General features: G+C 41.1%; 1 protein-coding gene across 1 annotated transcript in view; it reads left to right on the top strand.

Moving 5' to 3' along the window:
• Nucleotides 1–22,469, top strand: part of LRP1B (LDL receptor related protein 1B) — a 1,602,836-nt gene that overhangs the window by 964,049 nt on the left and 616,318 nt on the right. Inside the window, exons 21-22 of the mRNA XM_090045827.1 lie at nucleotides 4,205–4,387; nucleotides 15,580–15,780. Of these exons, the coding sequence (XP_089901953.1) occupies nucleotides 4,205–4,387; nucleotides 15,580–15,780 (384 nt within the window). The remainder of the gene's footprint in view (nucleotides 1–4,204; nucleotides 4,388–15,579; nucleotides 15,781–22,469) is intronic.

A 22,469-nucleotide genomic window follows, 5' to 3' on the forward strand; every position in this document is an offset into this window, starting at 1 on the left:
GTGCCTGTCCCAGGGCTGGTCACGATGTCCCCTGGCGGCTTCTTGGCCCTTGCCAATGTGGCTGCCTTTGGGGGCTCCCTCCCCTTTACTTGCTCATCCCACCTTGATGTTGCTCATTTCTGAGGAAAGGAAGGATGCCCCAAGGCTTCCCAAGTCTGGTCATGTTCTTAGGACCACAGGTGCTCATGGTCATTGCCTTAGAGACTAGTTTGTGAGCTCTACCATCCCCAGTACCTGCTCCCATGCCTCACAGATGATCTGCTAGCACAAGTCTGCCCTCTGGCAGGCCCCAGGTACTGGAGCTTCCATCAGTGCACCAGACTCTCTCTCAAGTACTTAGTGCTTCCTAGGTTCATGCTGTCTCTGGGCCCCAAGCTTATCTCTTCCAAGGCCTGCTTTGTCCCCATGCTCCCCTGAATGGGCTCAGGCTCTCTTCTTCTGAACCCCATGCCCCCTATGCTTCTGGCCCTTCTGTCTTTCCCACTGGGCCAGTTGGGACCTCCATACCTGCCCTGTAGTCCCTTCCACAGCCACCAGCACTTGTTCATCACCAGCCCTCTCGGTCCCTTACCTCTGTCCCCAGACCTGTCTGTTCCCAGGCCTGCCTGCCTCTTTGTTCTTGGGCACTGGGCCCCTGGCCCCTCTCCCCGGGCCTCTCTGTTCCAAGGCTGCCCCGCCGGCTATGGGCTCACCCGCTCCTGTTCCCAGGCCTATCTGTTGCAAGGCCTGGCCCATTCCTGGGCTCAGTGCTGCTTGCCCCAGCTCAGAGGTTATAAGGAGCTCCTCAGTGGCACTCAGGGGTAGACTGCCTGACCAGCTCAGGTTCTGCCCAACCAGTCAGATCTGACTCCCTAATCAGCCCCCCTTGCCACCTGCAGGCTGCTTCTTAGGCAGCCTTTGTTATTGAAGTGACAGGTGCACCAAGTGCCATGTCACAGTAGGAACATGCTAATCTTCTTCGTACATATAAGTTACTAAGCAATACCAACAAAGAGAGCCCTGGGGAAGCCACAGGTTTGTTTGCTTTTTTTCTAGTCCTCTTCTTGATTGCTAGCATCTGTAATCCATCCATTTTTAGATTTCTCCTTTAATGATGTTAAGTAGTTCTTCTCACGGAAGCATTTACCCATGATGGTACGTACTTTCCTCTCTTCTCTAATTGGCTAAGCTTATAATTTCTTTGTTCTAGGGCCCAAGAGGACTGGTCTAAATTTCTCCCTCCCTGGTCCTTGAAATATATTAGAAAAGCGTTAAGTCTTTGGCAAAATGTAATTCAGCATAGGGAGTCATTTCTTATCTGTTTTCACTTGGTGTGGATATAACTTTCCTAGCTTCGTTCCTTAACTAATGCTCTTGGTGGTTATATTAATTGCCTACAAAAAAGTTCATTTGCACTTTGGCTCAGAGGCCTCCAAAAAGCTTGGCATGGATATCTGATAGCAGTAAATATACATAAACTGAATTAGATTACATAGTTTGTTGAATCACTGTTAATATACTGGCAGCTGAACCTCCAACATGAACTGTATAAACAATTTTGGTTACCTGTAAAATACATTAAGATCATATAAGTAGTTCTGCTTCAAGCTCTTTAGCAGGCTCTGCAGGTTTCTTCCTCACCCCCCACCTATTCCAAAAGCTTCTGTCTTATATTATCTCATTAATTTATGTTTCTGATATCTTTTGCTTAGCCAAGCTCAGAGATAAAAACCTGACACATTCTGTTTTTTCTGCTCTTGTTCTAGCACTGTCTTTGTATTATTATTTGCTAAAATGATTTTGAATAATGCTATATGCACATTTAGCTGGATTTAAATAATGACATCAAACCACAGTAATGACACTTTACTACTTTTGGCATAACATTAATTATAGAGTTCATGTTTGTATTCATCAAATGTATTTCATCTCTCTAAGCCTAGTTCACAGCAAAGCTATGCAGAGAATTTTGAAACATTTTTTAGCTACTATGGAAAACTTGATAGAAGCTGAAACATTCAGTTGCCTTTAGTTTTATGAGGACAAACAGAAAGTTTCAGGCATGCCTATGGGGGCAACTGGTACATTTTTGTACAGTTCACAGATAAGACCTGAAGGTAGTTATTTTTTTATCATAGTTATTTTCAAGTCCTATACTTCATGTCACTTTTGTTGGATTATGTAAAAATACCCCTGTATAATTTCTACGTAGCATTGGGGAAAGGTAGCATTATGATCTTTTCTTAAACTTAGGACATCAAATTAGTTAGCTGCACGTCTTTTTGCAAACGGATTCCTTCCTGTCTTAAAAAAGTATGTAAGTATCAAAATACAGTGAATTATTAATAAAGAACTTGAAATTTCTACACCCAAGAATTTAGTTCCAGGCTAATAATCTCTGTAAAGGTGAATTTAAAAAATCAAGTAAAAAAAATGAATTTGCAGCAGTAGATAAACTCTGTTTTGCCTCAGTCTTGTAGATGGTTCCCATTATTTCATTATTCATATGAGCAAGCAAGTCAAATTTGGTTGGGAATGCAAATTTAGGAAGAAAGGTTAAAATAATAGAATCATGGAAAAATAGGAGCGAAAAATACCAGAGAAGGTCACACAGTCTAATTCCTTGTTCAAGGCAGGGGCATTCTAGACACGTTTGTCCAATTTGCACTCAACAACTTCCAGTGATAGAGATTTCATAACCCCTCTGGGTAACCTATCCCAGTGCTTAATCACCCTCATAGTTGGAAAATTCTTCCTAGTATCTAATGTAAATCTCCCTTGTTGCAATCTAACCCCATTACTACTTGTCCTGTTTCCTGTGAACACTGAGAATAGTTGATCACCGTCCTCTTTATAACAGCCCTTGTTTCCATTTGAAAAATGTATCAAATCTTGCCTCAGTCTATTCTGGAGAAGAGAAATGTGAGTTCTTCCAACTTTTCCATGTATGTCATATATTTTAGACTTCTGATGATATCTGTTTCTGGACTCTTTCCAACTTGTCTGCATCTTTCCTGAAGTATAGTGTCCAAAAGTGGACAAAATCTTCCAGGTGGGCCTCACTAGTGCTGAATAGAGTGAAGAAATGACTTTCTGTAACACGCATATCAATACATTATAATATATTTTTATCATCCTGGCCTCTGCTTCTCTAAGTCACTCTGGAGTTGATTTCAGTATAAGAATGTACGAAGTGTCATATCGGTTCAGACCAATGGCCCATCTAGCACAGTAACCTGTCTCCAACAGTGGCTGAGATGGATGCTATAGAAAGAGAGCATCCATCTCTCTCTAGCATCTATCTCAGCCATTGGATTTTTTGTTGCAGCTACACATTTAAACTGACATTTTTTTAGAGAACTGTCTACAGTGACTTCAAGGTCTCTTTCCTGAGTTATTAGCTAGTTCAGAACCCAGCAGTAAGTCCTTGCAGTTGAGGTTATTTTTCTCCATGTGCATTGCCCTGCACTTGTCAACTCAAAAAGTTCCACTGCCACTTTTTTTTAAGCTTGGTGAGATCTTTCTGCAGCCGTTCTCCATCAGCTTCGAGTTGACTACCTGGAATAATTTAGTTTCATCTGCAAACCTGAATATGTCACTGTGGACCCCTATTTCCAAGTCACTAATGAAAATGTTGAACAAACCTGGGCCCAGCACAGATTCCTGTTGGACTTCACTTTTGACCTCCATCCATCCTGAAAAGTGACCATTTAGCCATGCCCTTTACTTTCTACCTTTTAACAATCTCTCAATCCACATCCTTAAATCTAAGCATTCTTCTTTATTCTTGCTTTGTAGAGTTAAACAGTTTAAATGAGTGAGGGTCGTGGAAAGCCCTAAGAATTGAAATCATTACAGATTACCTGTATTTTGTTTTATTTTGTTCCATATATGGAACATATTTTATATAACAAAGCGACACTCTGCAACTTTTACCTTAATTTAATTGCAGTTAGATATATACTGTTTATGATCTCTGAACAGTTTCATGCAACCTTTTTTCTCCTGCTATGAGGTATTAAAGATGAGATTTTGTTTTAGTTTAAAACCAAAAAAAAAATCATGGTTGCATTATACGAGTTTCCAAAGTTAGCTGAATAACCTGCTGGATAGCCTTATAATGGGTACAGAGTTGTCTATATAGATACAATTAAAGGGGACAAAAGCATGTGATCAAGACCTTCAATATAGTTAACCCTGGTTTTTTTTCATTATTTCATCTAAGAAACTCCCTCTCCTAGAGGATGCAATGGGAAAGAATTTCAGTGTAACCCTGATGGGAACTGTGTTCCTGAATTGTGGCGTTGTGATGGAGAAAAGGATTGTGAAGATGGCAGTGATGAGAGAGGCTGTAATGGAACTATTCGCTTGTGTGATGAAAAAACAAAGTTTTCCTGCAAGAATACAGGTACAGAAAAAAAAGTGATATATTCCGTTCAGATTTGACTTCTTCACTTTTGTCATTCTCCTTTATAATCATTTGTAATTTCTATTAGAAGATATAAAGATTTAAAGAATCAACCCTGAAAGGTAAAGGGTTAGTGAAGAGCTACAATGTACAGGAAACCATTTCTATACTGCAAAGACTTTATCAATGCCTAACTTTAAATATGTGAGTTATTCTGTTAAAGGTCCTACCACACATCTATAAGTTCAGGATTTGGGCACTGAATTAGAGAGAAAAAAAGAGTGCCTGAAATGATCATCTCACTGAACAAGTGGGTGGGAAGGAGTATTGTAGTGGCTTATCCAACCTGCCATCTCCATGTGCACATTTGGGGAGGATTATATTTTGCTCTTTTTAAGAACTATTCCTTTTAGTGCAGCAGGCAGCAACAGAGGAAGTGCTCTGAGGGATGTCAGAGATGTTCTCCTGGTACTATCCCAGGGGTGTTCAAAATGTGGCCCGTGGGCTGGATGCGGCCCACCAGGCCAGTTTATGCAGCCCTTCGGGCCCCTAAAAATTTAGAAAATTAATATTGATCTGCTCCTGGCTGCCTGTCATGTGGCCCTTGATGGCTTGCCAAAACTCAGTAAGCAGCCCTCCGCCCGAAATAATTGCCCACCCCTGGAGTAGCCCTAACTCGGATCTGTATCTAAAAGCAAAAATGAGCCCTGTACAGCCATTCTACTTGTTGACAATTAATTATCTGCTTAATTGTTGTTTTGATTTGAAAGGCATTTTCCTGGACTTGTTTGGGCTATATCTACTCTCACTTAGTGCCACTTATAAATGAAAGAGGCAGAACTTCACTGCTGCCCAGTGAAAGAAATGACTGCAGGTTTCAGTGTCTCTTCCAGAGCTGTGACTGCTTTTGAGTGTTAACATTCACTTGAAGTGGTGTAATTGAGATATTGTATTACTCTTTATTGCTGCCAGTTAAGTGCTGTATATAAAGCTGAAAATCTGCCACAACAGTAAATAAACACTGTGGAAAGTCACATGGCCACTGAACACTGAGAGATGCAAATGGCATTTCTTTTCTTAAACATGCCTATTGGCCACAATTAAGTATCTTTATTTAAATAAAAAGTCAAAAACGGACACGGATATTTGTAAATGACCCTGAAGCACATTGGCAGCATTTCCATTTACTGGAAGTCTTTTAAACAACCAGAATTGTAATTCACAACTACTCTGCAAATTCTAATCCATAAGTAAATTCTAACAGGACAGAGTTTTAATGTTGCTGTATTATCAGATTATGAGGTCCAGCAAGTTGCAGTGGTCCATGCAACATAAATGCAGTTTTAATTAAAAATCTGCTTTGAGTAGCTTAACTTTTTTTCCTGGCATTTTCAGTGTACTTCTTAAGTTATTTAGTTTGGCAAGTATTACCTCTTTCTGTGACCTCCAGGTCCTAAAAGATGTGCAGCTCCCTGCTGTAACTCATGACACTTTGCAGTCAGCACCATGAGTTACAGCATTTCCCCTGACCCCGCAAATATTCACTGTTGGGTCTGGGAGGTTGCGGGGGATCAAACTCCAGTTTGGAGCAGCTGTGTATCTCTGCAGCTGCTCTCTTCTAGCCCCAGCCTCTCTCTCTGCTCCCCCCGCCCCCTTTTTCCCTTCCCCAGCTCTGGTGCTGTCTTCAGAATGGGAGGGGAAGGGAGGGAGTTCTGCCTGGGGTTTGCCCAGCCTGTGCTGGAGGGTGGGTTAGGTGGACTGGAGCCCTGCACCCAACCCTGCCCCTGGCGTGTACTGATATGTTAATGAAGGTGTTCTGCTTTGAAGCCTCATGTAATGAGGGTTCAGAATGCGAGACTGGACACTTCTAAAGTGCTCTGCAGCTGTGCTCTTCTGCAAAGGCATGGCTGTAGAGTGCTTTTAGGGGGCCAAATGTGTGACAAACTAACTTCTGTCTGCATCATCAGTGTTTCATAGTTAAAGTAGAAACAGCAATTCTTGACCTCCATGAATAAAAGAAGCCAGTAAATCAGCTGAAATAACAACATTCATAGATTCATAGATGCAAGGGTTGGATGGGACCTCAACAGATCATTGAATCTGACTCCCTGACTAGGCAGGAAAGAGTGCTGGGGTAAGATGACCCCAGCCAGATGCCTATCCAGCCTTCTCTTAAAGACCCCCCAAGGTAGGGGAGAGTACTACCTCCCTCGGAAGCCCATTCCAAATTTTGGCCACCCTTACCATGAAGAAATGTTTAATGATACCTAGCCTAAATCTGCTCTCTGTCAGTTTGTGATCATTGTTCCTTGTTAACCCAAGAGACGCCCTGTTGAACAGAGCATTTCTGATCCCTTGCTGTGTCCCTCTTATGAATTTGTAGGTGGCCACAAGATCACCTCTCAGCCTTAGTTTGGCAAGTATTTGGCAACAAAACATTGTTTTGTAATTCTTCTATGAAAGGGAATGCTCTCCGCTTGTGTATCATCTGAGACTATTTTAATATTTTCACTTAGGAATGTAAAGTTGTTTATATTGTAGGTAAAAGAAAATATCACTTAATTTTGTGGACATTGCCTACACTAGATAAGTTGCACTAGATTAACCTTTATATTCACACAGAAAGATGCCATTTTCAGCTATTTAAGCTACATACAGGAATTACATTTGTGGCTAGAGAAAAGCTTTCTCCTGGCAAAAAAAAAAATGGGCATACAGCTGGCAAAATGTGAATGCACAGCCTTTCGACAGGTTTCTTGTGTCAGAGAACTGGCTCTTCAGCATAACAGTTTGTCCTTTTCTTCCACATTAACTAGAACAAATGTGCATTCATTTCAATTGTTGAGGGCACTTGGGATCTCAGGTATCTGCTCATTCTCCCTTCTTCCAATGAAGGCAGTTGCCAGCTGCCTATTGCCCCCTCTTATCACCAGACTGTCAGTCATTTGGCTTCAGTAAGGGCACGGGGTAGTCCAAAGAGGGACCTTCTAGTTTCTGCCTGGGTGAAGAGCTCACCAGTGTAGTTCTCCAACCAGGGATCTAGAACACCTGGGCTCTCTAGCTCCCAACCTCTCTAGCACTAAAAGTTCACAGAACTTAGCACTAAAAACAAATGCCTGCCATGGCCTTGGTGTCAGTACAGCTGTAGACAATGGTCCAGATCCTTAAGAGAATTTAGATGCCTACTTCCTACTGAAGACAATGAGAATTAGGAGCCAGAGTCCCCTCGAGTTCAATTAGTCTTCTCCCCAGAGTGAACTATGCTGAATCTTTAGGGTGCCCTATCTCCTGAGAGTGGGCGAGTTATAGGATAGAAAGTATTGCAACTAAGGGAAAAATAAAATAAACTATTTAGAATAGCATTGTGTACATACTGCAACATTTAAACAGAATTAGCTGTTCTGAACAGGTGTGTAAAGCAGCTTAATTCAACTGTTCTGGTATCAACTGTAGACAGGATGTCATAGGACTCTTCAGCTTTGTTGGCTGTAGTACTTAATATTCCCCAATATACTATCACTAAATTTATTTGCCATTCTAAATGCTGACTAGTAGATTAGAAGTATTAAATACTCAAAGTGATTTTTTTTCCACTTTCCATCATTGTAGGATTTAAACAAACCTCATTTTTAACCTGGATCTGTTCTCCATTTCTAAGAGTTGATGCTATGAGGAAAGTATTTTCACTACTGTGTTTTTATGGAGTTAATTTCATTGTTAATTTATTCTAATTATTTACATAGATGAAGGCCATAGATACACACACAGTTTAATTCATGCTATGTTAAGAAGATGAGACACACAAAAAATGAAAGGATATTTAACTTTTTTTGGTCATACTTTATCTGAGAGTGGTGGCTTTGGCCAAACTGGAATCCTTATAAGTAGGTACTTGAAATGAAATTCCTTATTAAGTTTAATCCTACTGATGTGACTGTGCAAAATCCACCAAAAAAACCCCAACTGAACAACCCAGAAAAGAAATACAATTTTGACCATTCAAGTGGATTAGTATTAGTGCTGTGGGAATCTCCAAAGACTGGAGCATTTCCCTCAAAGAATGTAGAGCTTCTCATGTTGAGAAGTTTTAATGCGACAGCCATGAGCAAATTGAGAACAGTATTTTAAAGAGAGGTAGTTAGCCATGCTAGTACGAAGTCAGTCAGAAGGCCGGGTAGCTATGAACCTTTATAGGCATAACATATGTATTTAGAGAGACAGCATAAGGATTTGTGAACCAAAGTTTATTTTGTCAGATGCTGTGAAAGGACATGCAGAAAACAGAGGATCAAGTGGAATGAGTGATTAGACTACAGTGGTTAGGAAAGCAGGGTATTTACCATATTTACTTGAATACAAAACAAGTTTTCCCCTACAGACGGCATGGGTGGGGGAGAAGCCCCTTGTTTTAAATTTGCATATAGAGCAGAGGGGGTCAGGGCAGGCAGCTGGTGTGGCTCTGACTCTGGCCCTGAGCCTGGCTCATGGTTAGAGTCAGACTGACAACATCTATTTGCCCCATCCTCCCCACTTCCATCCCCCATTTCCCACTCCCCACCCCTTACTGTCAGGCACAGTTCAACTCTAGCTCAGGTTGGATTCCCTCCCACGCACAAAACACATCGAAACTCCATCCTCTACTTGGCCAATTAGCAACACTGCCACTGCTGCTTGGCCCAGGAAAGGCTGAGCTTCCATGAGCTGTGTTCCAGGGAAAGAATGGAGCCTGAGCAGCATCTGACAGTAAGGGGGGGAGGCAGAGACTGTGGGGAGTGGCAGGGAAAGAGGCAGAGTCTGGGGAGTGGCGGGGGAGAGGAGAAAGAGACTGTGAAGTGGGTCGGGGGAAAGAGGCAGAGATTGGGGGAAGGATGGTTAAAAGCTGTGAGGAGTGGGATGTGGAGGGGTTCAGGAGGCAGGAAAGCTTGGGCAGGGGGAGCAGAGGAAAAGGGGGCCATATGACCACCACCCCCAATACAACTGTCTTTTCTGTAGCAATGGAGGGGAACAAATTCAAGACAACCTTCCGATGTACTTAGATTGTATACCTGAAAAATTTAACAAATTTATATGTTTTCCGTATATATCATATAATGATTGGGGTGTTGTCTTAAATTCAGGGTCATATTTGAATCAAGTAATTGTAGTAATGCATAAATCTAGAGCTAGCTATGAAATGTAAAAAAAAATAGTAAACATACTATATTTTGTTATTGCACAGTCTTGATGTATTCTTAACAGGAGAGAGCCTGATAAGCTTTTAACAGTTTATTTTCAGAATCAGCACATGAAATGTATGGCTTTCAAAATTGCATAGGCTGAAAATTAATGAAACAGCTAAATATTTTTTGTATGAGGTTGCATCAAAGTAAACAGTTGAATGTAACATTTAATCCTACTTCAAAGTCCACATCCATGTACTAGCTTGCACTTGCCATCTGAGGCACTAAACTTAAATTACCTAAAACAGGATAAAGAAATCAGATTGAAAATTACAGAAGTGAAACTAGACCATATGGAGAAGCATATTTTTTTATGTTGACAAATCAACAGTTATGAAGTTATTGTAATGATGATTTATTAAAGTATGTTTGTAAATTTATCAACTATTTATTACATGATATTTTGCCAAAAGTACTTACTGTCATGGATAGCCTAATTAAAAAGAATAAATTTAGAGTCATTGCTGTATCCATCTTTATGGACTCTGTTTCAAAGTTGCTTATTTTTCTTAACTTGTGAATAGAATAAGACCAGGGATATAGGAAATATTCATTCTAATCAACATTTACAGTCTGATATCTCACTATGGATAATGTTCTATTCACATCCAATCCCATTCATTTTTTTTTATTTTATTTTGCTCAGCGACTAGACTGCTTGAACTAAAAAATCAGTATAATTTTTGGAAGTGTTCGCTGTGCTTTTGCAGGAATATGTAAGTTTATGACCATTTGGAGCTTCAGTTGGAAATTACATCTAAAAAAGTATATAGATTTCTGGAAATTATTTTTATTATTTCTTCCTATAAAATTATAACTTTTTCCCATGCAACCTTTTTTTCCCCCCAAATATGAAACAAACATGGTGTCATGTAGAAAAGTTAAGACTTATCTACCACAGTCAATCATTGGCTCACCAAATCCAGTTTTGGTGGTGTGTAAACTTTAATGGTTTAGAGGGAGGTCAGTCTCCATCCAGGTTACATTATGAGGAAAAAGTAAGAATTCACTTTTATACTACAGAGGGATGTACTGATTTTAATACTGCTTTCATTTAATTCAAGGGATCTTTGCAGGAGTGAATTAAGACTTCTTGGGGCTCTGGGCCCAAAGAGCATGAAGCCCTGCCACTCACAATAGAAAATTGGCAATATTAACTATGTAACCAAATATGGTAAAAGGCAAAAATAAGTCTGCACAACACACATTCTATTTCTAATTACTTGATTCCTCATATGTACTAAGACAGATATTTTTTTATAGTCATGGGGACTCTGAGCTTGGACGCTCAGTACCGTTGTACCCCCATTACCCATTCAGCAGTACCTGCTAATAGTCCTTCCTCCCCTTATACCAGCAGTACTGGCAGTAGTGTGAGCTGCTCTATACCTATTTGACACCCAACAGTGGCAACTGCGTGTGGGAGCAGAGCTACCTTGGCTAGTTGCAACTTCTCCTCCTTTGCCTCTGGCTATGGCACTCCATGCAGATTGGTGCTTGCATTGCACTGCCTCTGCACAGCCTCAGAGTCATCCACTGCAGAGGTTTTTGGGGAGTGGAAACTGGTGAAGCACCAAGGCTATTTCAGGGCATTTTCCCTATGGGATTGGGATGGCTTTGTACCCTTTGCTTTATGGCAATGATGACAAAAGTCCTCCAGCAGCCATACCTGGTGGGGGGCAACCTCCCTAGGCATTGACTTGGGCGGGATGCTGCTGGCAGCTATGCAATTGTGTTTGTGATCACTGTCATCAATTCACTTTGTCCCAGGCACTTGGCTGCATCCCTGCACTGCGTGTGCATGTTATTGTGTATTGTAGAATAAAAAATGTGTTGTTGTGTACTAAGAAATGCATCATACCACATACAAGGAAGCTGAATTGAAGATATGCAGACAGTTTTGTTTCCAGAGTTTCCCAATGTGCAGTTTTTTTGTGTGTAATTATTATTTGCATAAGTAGCCAAAGGCTCCAGGTCTAGACAACAATCTTTCTGAAGATTTCACCCTGCAGTCATAGTATTTTGGAACCTCTTCTGTGATAATTTGCAACAATATTTCTCTCCCCCGAGCACTGAAATTGCCTCTCTTGCCTTAATAGCCAAGAGATGCATTTGAGGCATCTAAACAAACACATGCTTATGGCTAAAACCGTTAAAGCAACAGACTTTTCCCTTGTCTTGAAAAAAAGTCATAAAATGAATCCAAGACTCAACCGTATTTTGCAATACCAAATAAGCGCAATCACTGAATGTAGGGCCTGTTCCTACCCCTAAAATAGGTAAGGAAGAAAGGCTCTCATTTTCAATCCATAATTTGAAAAGAAAGACAATAGTATCATAATACAAACTAGAAATGGATGCAATAAAAGATTACATTTAGTTCTCATGCAAAAATCCAGTTTTCTTGAAATTCAGTAGAAAATTAATTCAAAAATTTCCTAAGCTCAGTGTTCTGATGACCACTGACCAGTGCAGAAATTTTTAAATCTCTAGTTAGAGTTACTAATTTTCAAACGTTTTCAAAAAACACTGGAGAAGACATTTTGATAAAGCTTTTCCACACACTTTTACCTCTTTGCACTGGCTACTTTGCAAACCATGTATCTGTCCTCTTGTGTACAACTGTTTCAAATGGACATGCCTTTTATTTTATAATGGAACTCTTCTACTAAAAGGGTATCTGACGTATTAACAGGTATGTCTCATTAAAGGACAATAATGTGAAAATATTAAACTCACTTTGAAATGACATCAGGAGAAGGCATGGTACTTCATTAAGAGCATCTTTTTTAATCTTGACAAAGATGAATCCGTTATCATATAAGTATAGCTTTTGTTTAATAACATATGTCAAGGATATCATCATGCAGTAGAAATCCTCTGTTACAATACATCTTCTTTTCATTAAGGTGAAGGCAGCTGTATATATAAAACAGATTAAAGTTGAGGTTGGAAGCTGTAGTGGAGGCAACATCAATTTACTTTGAGATATGGCCAAGGTGCTTGGCACCAGCATTTCCCATTAGTTTCTTTCTTGCTGCTGTCTTTATTCTGATATTTAAAATCCAGTGTTTCTTTCAAGGTAACAATGAAGATGGAAGTTCTCTAGGAGCATTTTTGATTGAAAGTACGTATTTAAGTTTATGCATACAATTTTGTTTCCTTGTTTTCTGTCTTCCTTACTGGTATAACTGTAAATGGAGAGAGAAACAAAGTTGTTCATTTTTTTCCTGTTGAGAAGGTTCCTCCTCCCTGTATTGTTAATGGAATGACTCTCTTTGGATTTAGTCTTGGATTCATTTCTGAGGTGCTCAATACCCTTTGCTCATCTTAAAAATAACAGGTGGTAGGGATGCTCAGTGTGCTGCGGAATCAGACTTCTTGTCCCAGACTTACTGCACAATGAAATAACAGCTTATAAAGTAGCTTTTGTCTTAACGGTCTAGGTACAATTCATGATGGTTATGCATAAATATTAAATTGCTTAAACGTAGCTAACAATAGCGTGGGTTAATTTCTGTAAAGTTGGGTATCTGTGAATGCTATAAAACTAATTTTATGTCATTAGAGATGGAACTTTGACCAGCTAAGTAGTGATGAAAGCTCCCAAACTCTAATTGACTTTTATGTCTGTTGTCAGATTCCTATTTTCTGAATACATTTTGTATGATTATGTTCTGGTGTCTGTAATAATGTTAAGTATGCTACAATTTAGACATTTTATTCATGTCTTTTCTTGATGAAAATAATATGTTAAACAACATCTCACATTTCTTTGTAGAGCATTCCATTAGACATCTTACCTAAATTTTAAATTGCCACTTTCATAATTCAAATGTTTTTGGTTTTCAACCACTTTTATGCTATGTGATATTCTATCTTAAAGCAAGAGTTAGAGTTGCTCAGTAATGATTTTCTATTACAATAAAAATCCAAAATATAACATTTTGTTTTTCTTCTCACGTTTTCTTTGAAAATATTTAGCTTACATCAAATATGATAAGCCCAAAAAATGAATTTGGGGAGGGGGGTTATGAATTTATAAAATACATTCAACTGTGTATATGACAATTGTTACAGTCTTTCAGCAACCTGGATGAAAATCCTAAATAAACTTATCTGCTTGCTGAAAAGTAGTTAGCTAATATATATAAATTATCCACTGTGAATTTCAAATAAATAACAATATTTATGAGTCGGTAGCAGACTTATCCAAAGCCTAATGATGGCCATACATAAACTAAAAGACAATTCTTATAGTGAACAACATAATATAAATATAGCAAACAAAAGACGAAAAGGAAGAATACAACTTTATCATTTTATAAAAGTGGCACTGAGCCAAAATGAAATGTGGGGTGCTACAGAAAATCTGTACTGAACCACAAAATTAATCCAAGTAACTTTACTACTATCTAGTGCCTTACCCACAAGATGAACGGTCTAAAATTTAATTATTTATGAATTGTGGCATTCACCAAAACCAAGAAGATGAAAATGCACATGCACATACAATTTTCAGATTACTTAAAACTAATATAGGCCAAGTGAAACTTTGCATCCACTTTTATTGAATCAGAAGTGATTTGCCTGTTCCTGTTGTGCATTTTACAGGGCACATGCACTACCTGGGGAAGGGAAGATGATGTCTAAGCTTTTGTTCAGTCCAGGTTCCTTTACTTGGCCAACATTATCATCATTCAAGAATTTAAAACAAACACTTTGATCCCAGCCAGCCACTACTTTTGTAGCTTTCAGGAACCTGGGTAGAGGACACATCCAGATAACCTTTACTAGGTATCACCTAAGTTTCCTATCTGGATTTCCATCAGGGTCTTAACTCAATCCCTATCTCTCCTTGAACCAGTGTTCTTTTATATAGCTCGTACAAACTGTATATATAAAGCCTTTAGTTTCATATAGCTTCTAGTAGGTCCTCGCTTCTTAGCTAGCAGATAGAGGACTACCACTCCCAGCAGATTTAACAGTCTGTGTCATGCTGCATTTATTGGCCAGTGATATCTGCTAGGAGTTACTCTGGAAAGTTGAAAAGACTCTAAAATTACTATGGAGCTTAACTCTGGTCCGGTCTGGTTTGGAAAGGATCAGTATATATCTTTCAAAAAGGAGATTGAAATAACCTACTGCACTTGGCAGGGGTGGGATGTGGGGGATGGGGAGTAGCACCACAGTTCAAGGCTGTGGTGCTGTGGTCACGGTTTGTATAGATAATTGTGTAGGGTCTGCTTTTGAGATGGATTTGTATGAATCCCCAGCGTGAATGGCTCCCCTTTTGCACTCGTATGTTTCTGAAAGGTCATAATCCTTGTCTGAATCAGATGACAGCACAGCTGCTGTCAGATTTCAAACTTAGCTGTTCAGCATAAAATGGGGTAAACGTTCTGTTTTAGGAGTTATTTTTAGTGAAGAAAATGAACCAAAATTAGTTAACAGTAAAACCTTGTGAAAAGCTTCATCTGCTCTAGATATTTAGTATAGAAAGTAAATTTTGCTCTGACATGATTTAGAAACCTATTTTTATATACTTATTGGAGTGGCTGTGTTCATGAAAAGTACCTGATTAAACCTGTCATAGACAGGGAAGTTGGTCTCACTAGGGAGAGAAGAGATGAGAAGAAAGGAGAAAAGAAGGCAAGAGAAAAAGAAACCATCACAACAATTTTGGGCAACCTATAAAACCATAATTCAATATATTTAACTTACACTGTTAGGATGTAGAGCTGCCTGCCTGCAATTTTATTCAACGTAGAACCTATTAGGTTTGACATTGGTCAGGAAATTAAGGCTGTCAACTTTGATGTTGATGATACTTTAGATTATAAGGCTGAATAGGTACACATCTTTTCTAGTCATCTAAAAGGAAAGTAATGTTAATACTAAAAATATTGCTATTGTTTCTTCTGTGTTTGCTTTCAGTCTGATTTCTTGTGTTTATTGTCTCTTTTCTCCAAGGGAGATGCATTAGCAAAGCGTGGCTATGTGATGGAGATACTGATTGTGAGGATCAGTCTGATGAGGATAATTGCGAGGGCTATATGTGTGGACCACCAAAATACCCTTGTGCTAATGATACCTCCATCTGCCTACAGCCTGAGAAGCTCTGCAATGGGAGAAGAGATTGTCCTGATGGATCTGATGAAGGCGATCTTTGTGGTATTTCACTTTTAGGAACATATAGCTCTAAAATAAGAAAAAAAAAGTGTCCTTGTTAGCACTTGATAGAGTCTGTCCACACTTTTCCTTTGCAAAGGCCCTCTTTTAGTAGAAGAATATTTAAATTTTCACAAAATAGTTTGTGCATATTTTGATAATGTCCATAGTGCACATGAAAAGATACCAAATCTCTTTAAAAAGAAGCCTGATAAATGGTATAATTTCTTGGAGTACAGAAAGCTTTTAATTAAGATACAAAATATAAGGTCAGAGCAGACGGAGAACAAGGGGGAAATGTTCTTGCACACAAAGGCACCTGTATTAAGACCATATCTATGTTCCAAACTTACTGTGCTAAGCAGCAGCTCCCACAAGTACATTGTGCTGCCCCCATTACTAACTCTCAAACTGGAAGGAATGTAGTCATGTTTATGTAGAAGTGGAAGCAGGCTTATTTGTACTATCACCTAATCAATGTAAGGGGGCTAATTAATCTACCCACTGCACCACCAATTTACATACAAGAGGCAGTCTGAACAGTCTGTCGTATATTTGAGTGTTCTGTAGATACATGCTTGTAATAGTCAAACTACACAAACTAATTAAGGGTGACTCAAGTCAACACTGATGGGAGCTTCTTAAACATATTAGCATATTACAAGAAATGTGTTTTTTTTTGTTTTTGTACTGAACCTTTGCCTCAGTGTGTTGGGACACACAAGGCTTATAATTTAGATGCAACGCAAATTAGGTGATGGTGTTATATCAAGATAATTAGACTAAAATTCAACCCATGCCTTGATGTCTTCATAAAACTTCCAGGTGCATTGCACTTGCCGCCCCCCACCCCTTCCTTTGGGAATTGAGGACATGATGGACTTAGGGCTAGTAGTATGCCTGAGGGCCGGGGGTGTATAAGTAACCTTCTAGATGTCATCAAAACAAGCCTGAGCCCAATGTGTACGTCTCTAAATTTAAAGGACTAAAATATGTCATCATGGTATGGAACTTGTATTACTCATAATGCCTGACCAAACTGTTTCAGGTAATTACATTCAACATTTAGATGCTGTGTTTTACCTCAGAAATGACCATTTATATCTGAGATAAAGTGGTTCCTAGTACAGCCTGCATCTTTCTGCATCGGTGTTCCCAAACTCTCAACTTAAACAGCAGCTCAAAAAATATTCTTAATCTCCATCCCTCCTTTCTCAGTCACCGTGGTGATCATTGCCATCTTGTCTGTCATTTAGGCCTCTTACCTGGACATCTGTGACTCAGACTCCTCAAGATCCTCCCCAGGCTATATATAAATCTCATCTATTCTTTCTGCATAGTTGAGATATGGCCTTTGTCATCCATCATCACAGCTAAAACATCCATCCAACTTCTTGTCATCTGTCTTGTTTATTGTGACACCTGTTTCTCTAGCCTTGATGAATACAATTTTGCCCACTCTCACCAACTGAGAATACTGTTGTAAAGATAATGTTCCAAGTCATACTTCTTTGACTATATTACTTTATCTTATTGCTTTTCTTTGTTGGCTTTCCTTTTTTTTTTCTTTCAAACATGTCTATTCATCTTCACTTTCATGCCATTCATGGCATATCCCCAACCTAGCTATCATCTCTCATTTACTCTGTTACATTAGTTACATTTTCATACAAGATCTTTCCTCTTTCCTCTTTCTTTCATGATATACCTCACACTTGGGAGGAATTCCCTGTAAACATCCCCACTACTACTTAATTATCTTTCTTCTACCAAACTCAAACTCTCTGGCACAACAAAAAAAGAAAAACAAAACCCAACGATTTGTCAGCTGGTGCACTCATACAACTGCCTGTCAATACTGACCCATAATGCACTATTGTTTCTTTGTACTACTTCACCTCTCTACTCATATGTTGCCTGCTATCATGCAGGTAGACTGCAACAACTTGATGGTAGGACAGTCTTTTTGTTTGACGTTCGCGTAGTACATTGAGGCCTTGGTCTATGATTGAAGTAAGAAGAACAGTCTTTAGAAAAAAATGGCTGCAAGATATTTAAAGAAGTTTTTCATTTTCATTATAGTTTCAGAGGTTCAACTCCTTGAGTTTGAGAGATGTAATCTAGTAAAGTTTCTATGGCATGTGAAACAAGGAATGTCACCCCAAACTGTAAGAATCCGCAAGTAGTAACTTTATGAAGGAGAATGATCAATAAAAATATTTTTATCTATTACATGTAATATGCTATGTAATACACATTACAGCAAAGTGTTAAAAAGCATTTCAATTCTTAAACGTAGCAGAGATAAAAACACTTGAATATGTTAACGTTTTGGGGCAGATTCTGTACTGTACCTCCAGAGCAAGGCATCAAAAAGCCTGAGGCAGATTTGATTCGATCTTTGCAGGTTTCTCTAAATTGTATAGATTGAACTGATAAGGAACTGAACTCACATCCAGTTTTCAGTTTGGAAAAATAGGCATAAGCCTGCACTGACCCAGGCCACAGGACACTGGAGCTGGAACATACCTCCCAGCCTGCAGACCAAGCTGAGGCTAGCTAACCATCTGCTGCCCCCCTCCTCTCCCCACCCCTACTGCACCCCAGTAGGGTAGCCCTGATCTGTGTCTCAAGCCAGGGTCTGCCCCTCTCCCCTGCTGGCCCAGATTGGGTCCGGTGCCCCCCACCATCCCCAGCACCCCAGATCCCTGCTCACTCTCTCAGCAGCAGCTGAGGCTAGCCTGCCTCTCCTCTATTGAGGGGTTGTCAAAGGAGGTACAAAACATCCTGGGATGCTGGGGGCCTGTGAGTTAACTTGAGTTAGGAGGGGATCTGGGACAGAAGTCTGATAGATGGGTTTAACCTAAATCAGTTAAGTTATATATTATATTCATCCGGGTTTATCCTAAACTGGTTTTGTCTTTTTTGAAACCAGTTTATATGCACTGAGCTTCTGTTCTGTTACAGGTTTAAACCAGTTTCCAATCCCTTGTACCAGTTTGTGTAACTTTTTTTCCTTAATCTATGATGTATCTGTAAGTGGAGGTGTTCTAATTTTTCTTGAGAAATCAGGGCAATTGACTAGTTAACTTAGGTATCTATACACAAATGCATTGAGCCTGGCAAACAAGCAGAAAGAATTGGAAGTCCTCACACAGCCACGGAACTAAGACGTGATTGGAATAACAGAGACTTGATAGGATAGCTTACATGACTGGAGAACTGTCTTGGATAAGTATGAACTGTTCAGGAAGGACAGGCAGGGAAAAGAGGAGGAGTCACACTTTTTATGTAAAAGGTCCATATGATTGTTCAGAGCCCCACTATGAAAATGGAGATGGGCCTGTTGAAAGTCTCTGGGCAGGGACCATGATGAATGGGACCCTGAGGTCAGGGTGGGTCATGGGATGGAGCCACAGGAGACTCGTCCAGGAGCTCTGGGGGGGCATGGATCCCTGTCATTGTGCGCACCCTGAGGGAGGCATGGGGGGCATGTTACCCCTGAGTTTGTGAGCAGGGCGGAGGTGGGCTGCCCACTGCACTGGGCTCTGTGCCCTGCTGCCTCTGGAACCACATGCAACACCATGTGCCTTCTGTGTGTTTACTGTGCCAAGTCCCCTGCTTGCCCAGTGGCCAAAGGCTTGTGGCATTGTGTGCAGCTTCAGAGGCAGTGGCAGGGTGTAAAGCCAAGTACACAGTGAGCAGCCTACTTCCACCCCACTCACATATCTGGGGGGGTATGTGCCCCCATGGCTTCCCTGGGGTGCATACAGCAGCGTGAGTCCTGTTCCCTTCCCCCCCCCCATGCACTTGGAGAGGCCCAGGCCTCCCTAGAAGGGGCTGTGTCCTTCTGTGCCAGCCTTGCCACAGGGACAGGGTGGACGGGTGCAAGGGGAGAGAACCCCTGAGGAGCAGAAGGCTCCCTGCTGGGCTTTACACCCAGTTGCCATTACCTTTGGAGCTACGCGTAACACCATGTGCCTTCCACCACTGGGTGGATAGGGGACACAATGCAGTCAATGTGCGGAAGGCACATAGTGGTGCACATGGCTCCAGAGGCAGCAGGGTGCAGAGCCCAATGTGCAGTAGGCAGCCCACCTCCACCCCATACACAAATCTGAGGGCGCATGTCCTCCCATGCCTCCCCAGGGTGTGTGCAGTGGCAGAAGTCCACCTGCACCCACAAACAAGATGCCTGGGCTGTGGCTATCCCATCGCCCACCCTGAAGCCCCATTCACCCTAGCCTCTGACCCTGTCCATTCTCCAATCCCTTGTTCACTGTGTGGGTCTCAATCTTTCCCGCACCCTTCCCTCTCCCACACCACTTTCCCCCAGCCCGCTTACCTGCTGGGAGCTGCTCCACACAGCATCATTCCTGGCTGTGTGCAGAAGTCTGCAGCTGGGTGTCTGTGTGTGTGCTTGACTATCTCCCTGGCCTTCTGCATACCATTCACAGGTCACCTGTGTACCACTGCTGGTACATATACCATGGTTTGGAAGCCTTTGTAGTAGTGGATAGCAACTTGAGCATCAGCAGCTACAAGATGATTGAGTTCTGGATCCTGAGAAAAGCAAGGGTGGAGAGTAGCAGAGTAAGGACCCTGGAGTCTCAAAAAGCAGACTTTGACTCTCCCAGGGAACTCATGGGCAGGATCCCCTGGGAAGCTATCCTGAGGGGGAGAGGAGTCCAGAAGAGCTGCCTGTACCTTAAGGAAGCCTCATTGAGAGTGCAGGGACAAACCATCCTGATGTTCGGGAAGACTAGCAAGTTATGGCATGTGTGACAGCATGTGCCTTCCACTGCTGGGTGGGCAGGGGACGCAATGCAGTCAGCACGTGGAAGGCACATGGTGTTACACACAGCTCCAGAAGCAGCAGGGTGCAGAGCCAGAGGCAGCAGGGAGCTCTTCCATAAACTAAATCACAAAAAGGAAGCTTATAAGAAGTGGAAATTTGGACAAACAGCTAGGGAGAGGGATTAAAGTATTGCTCAGGCATCCAGGAATTAAATAGGAAGATCAAAGCAGCTAGCAAGGGGCATGAAAGGTAACAAGAAGGGTTTTTACAAGTATGTCAGTAACAAGAGGAAAGTCAGGGAAAGTATGGGTCCCTTACTGAATTCAGGAGGTAACTGCGTGACAGAGGATGCAGAAAAAGCTGAAGTACTCAATGCCTTTTTCACCTCAGTCTTCACAGGCAAGGTCAGCTCCCAGACTACCCTACCTGGCAGCATAGTTTGGGGAGCATGTGAGCAGCCAACAGTGGTAAAAGAACAGGTTAGGGATTCCTTAGAAAAGCTGGATATATACAAGTCCAGTGAGCTGGATGGGATGCACCTGTAGGTGCTAAGAAAGTTGGCTGATGTGATTCCAGAGCTGCTGGCCATCATCTTTGAAAACTCATTGTGATCAGGAGAGGTCCTGGATAATTGAAAAATAGCAAATATAGTGCCCATATTTAAGAAAAGGGAAAAAAGAGGATCTATGGGAATACAAACCGGTCAGCCTCACCTCAGTCCCTGGAATAGACTGGAAGGTAGGGGTAACATTCAGAGTGATCTAGGCAAATTGGAGGAATTGGGCCAAAAGAAATCTCATTAGGTTCAACAAGGACAAGTGCAAAGCCCTGCACTTAGGACAGAGTAATCTTATGCATTGGTACAGGCTGGGGGCTGACTGGATGGGCAGCAGCTCTGCAGAAAAAGAGTTGGGGGTTACAGCGGACAATTAGCTGAATATGAGCCAACAGTGTGCCCTTGATGCCAAGAAGGCTAACAGCATACTGGGCTGCATTGGTAGGAGTGTGGCCAGCAGGTCAAGGGAAGTTATTATTCCTCTCTATTCAGCACTGGTGAGGCCACATCTGAAGTACTGTGTTCAGTTTTGGGCCCCCCACTACAGAAAGGATGTGGAAAAATTGGAGTCCAGAAAAGGGCAACAAAAATGGTTGGGGGGCTGGGCATGACTTCTAAGGAGAAGCTGAAGGAACTGGGCTTGTTTGCTCTAGAGAAGAGAAGACTAAGAAACGATTCAGTAGCAGCCTTCAAACTACATGAAGGGGGGTTTGAACGAGGATGGAGCGAAGCTGTTCTCAGTGGTGGCAGATGACAGAGCAAGGAGCAATGCTCTCTGCCTGCAGCAAGGGAGGCTTAGATTGGATATTAGGAAGAATTTTCTCACTAGAAGGGTAGTGAAACACTGTAACAGGTTACCCAGAGAGATTGTGGACTCTCCATCTCTGGAGGTTTTTAAGACCCACTAGAACAAGCCCTGGCTGGGATGATACATGATTAGTTGGGGATGGTCCTGCTTTGAGCAGGGGGTTGGACTAGATGACTTCCTGAGGTCCCTTCCAACCCTCATTTTCTATGATTCCACGTACTCTATGCCCCTTCTGTTCATACATCCATTACATCACTGTCTGCAAGTGGCCAGTTTGCGTTCATTTACATTAGACTTCCTCTGTTTCTGTACTGGGGTAATTACCCTCTAGCCAACTAATGTTGCAAGTTCAGGTCTCACTTGGTATTGTATAGAGGCTAAGATTTTTAAAAGTTGTTAGTAATAATTTATTAGAAGCAGGAAATCCTATTAATTGCTATTTAGCAATAGTCTATTTCTACATTTTACCTGAAAAATTTAATGTCCAATGTAGAATATTGGAGAGCTATTTTTCATATTAGCATTACTTG

The sequence above is a fragment of the Crocodylus siamensis genome, chromosome 4, assembly GCF_052110815.1.
Source record: "Crocodylus siamensis isolate JL-2025a chromosome 4, ASM5211081v1, whole genome shotgun sequence".
NCBI classification, from domain to species: domain Eukaryota; kingdom Metazoa; phylum Chordata; order Crocodylia; family Crocodylidae; genus Crocodylus; species Crocodylus siamensis.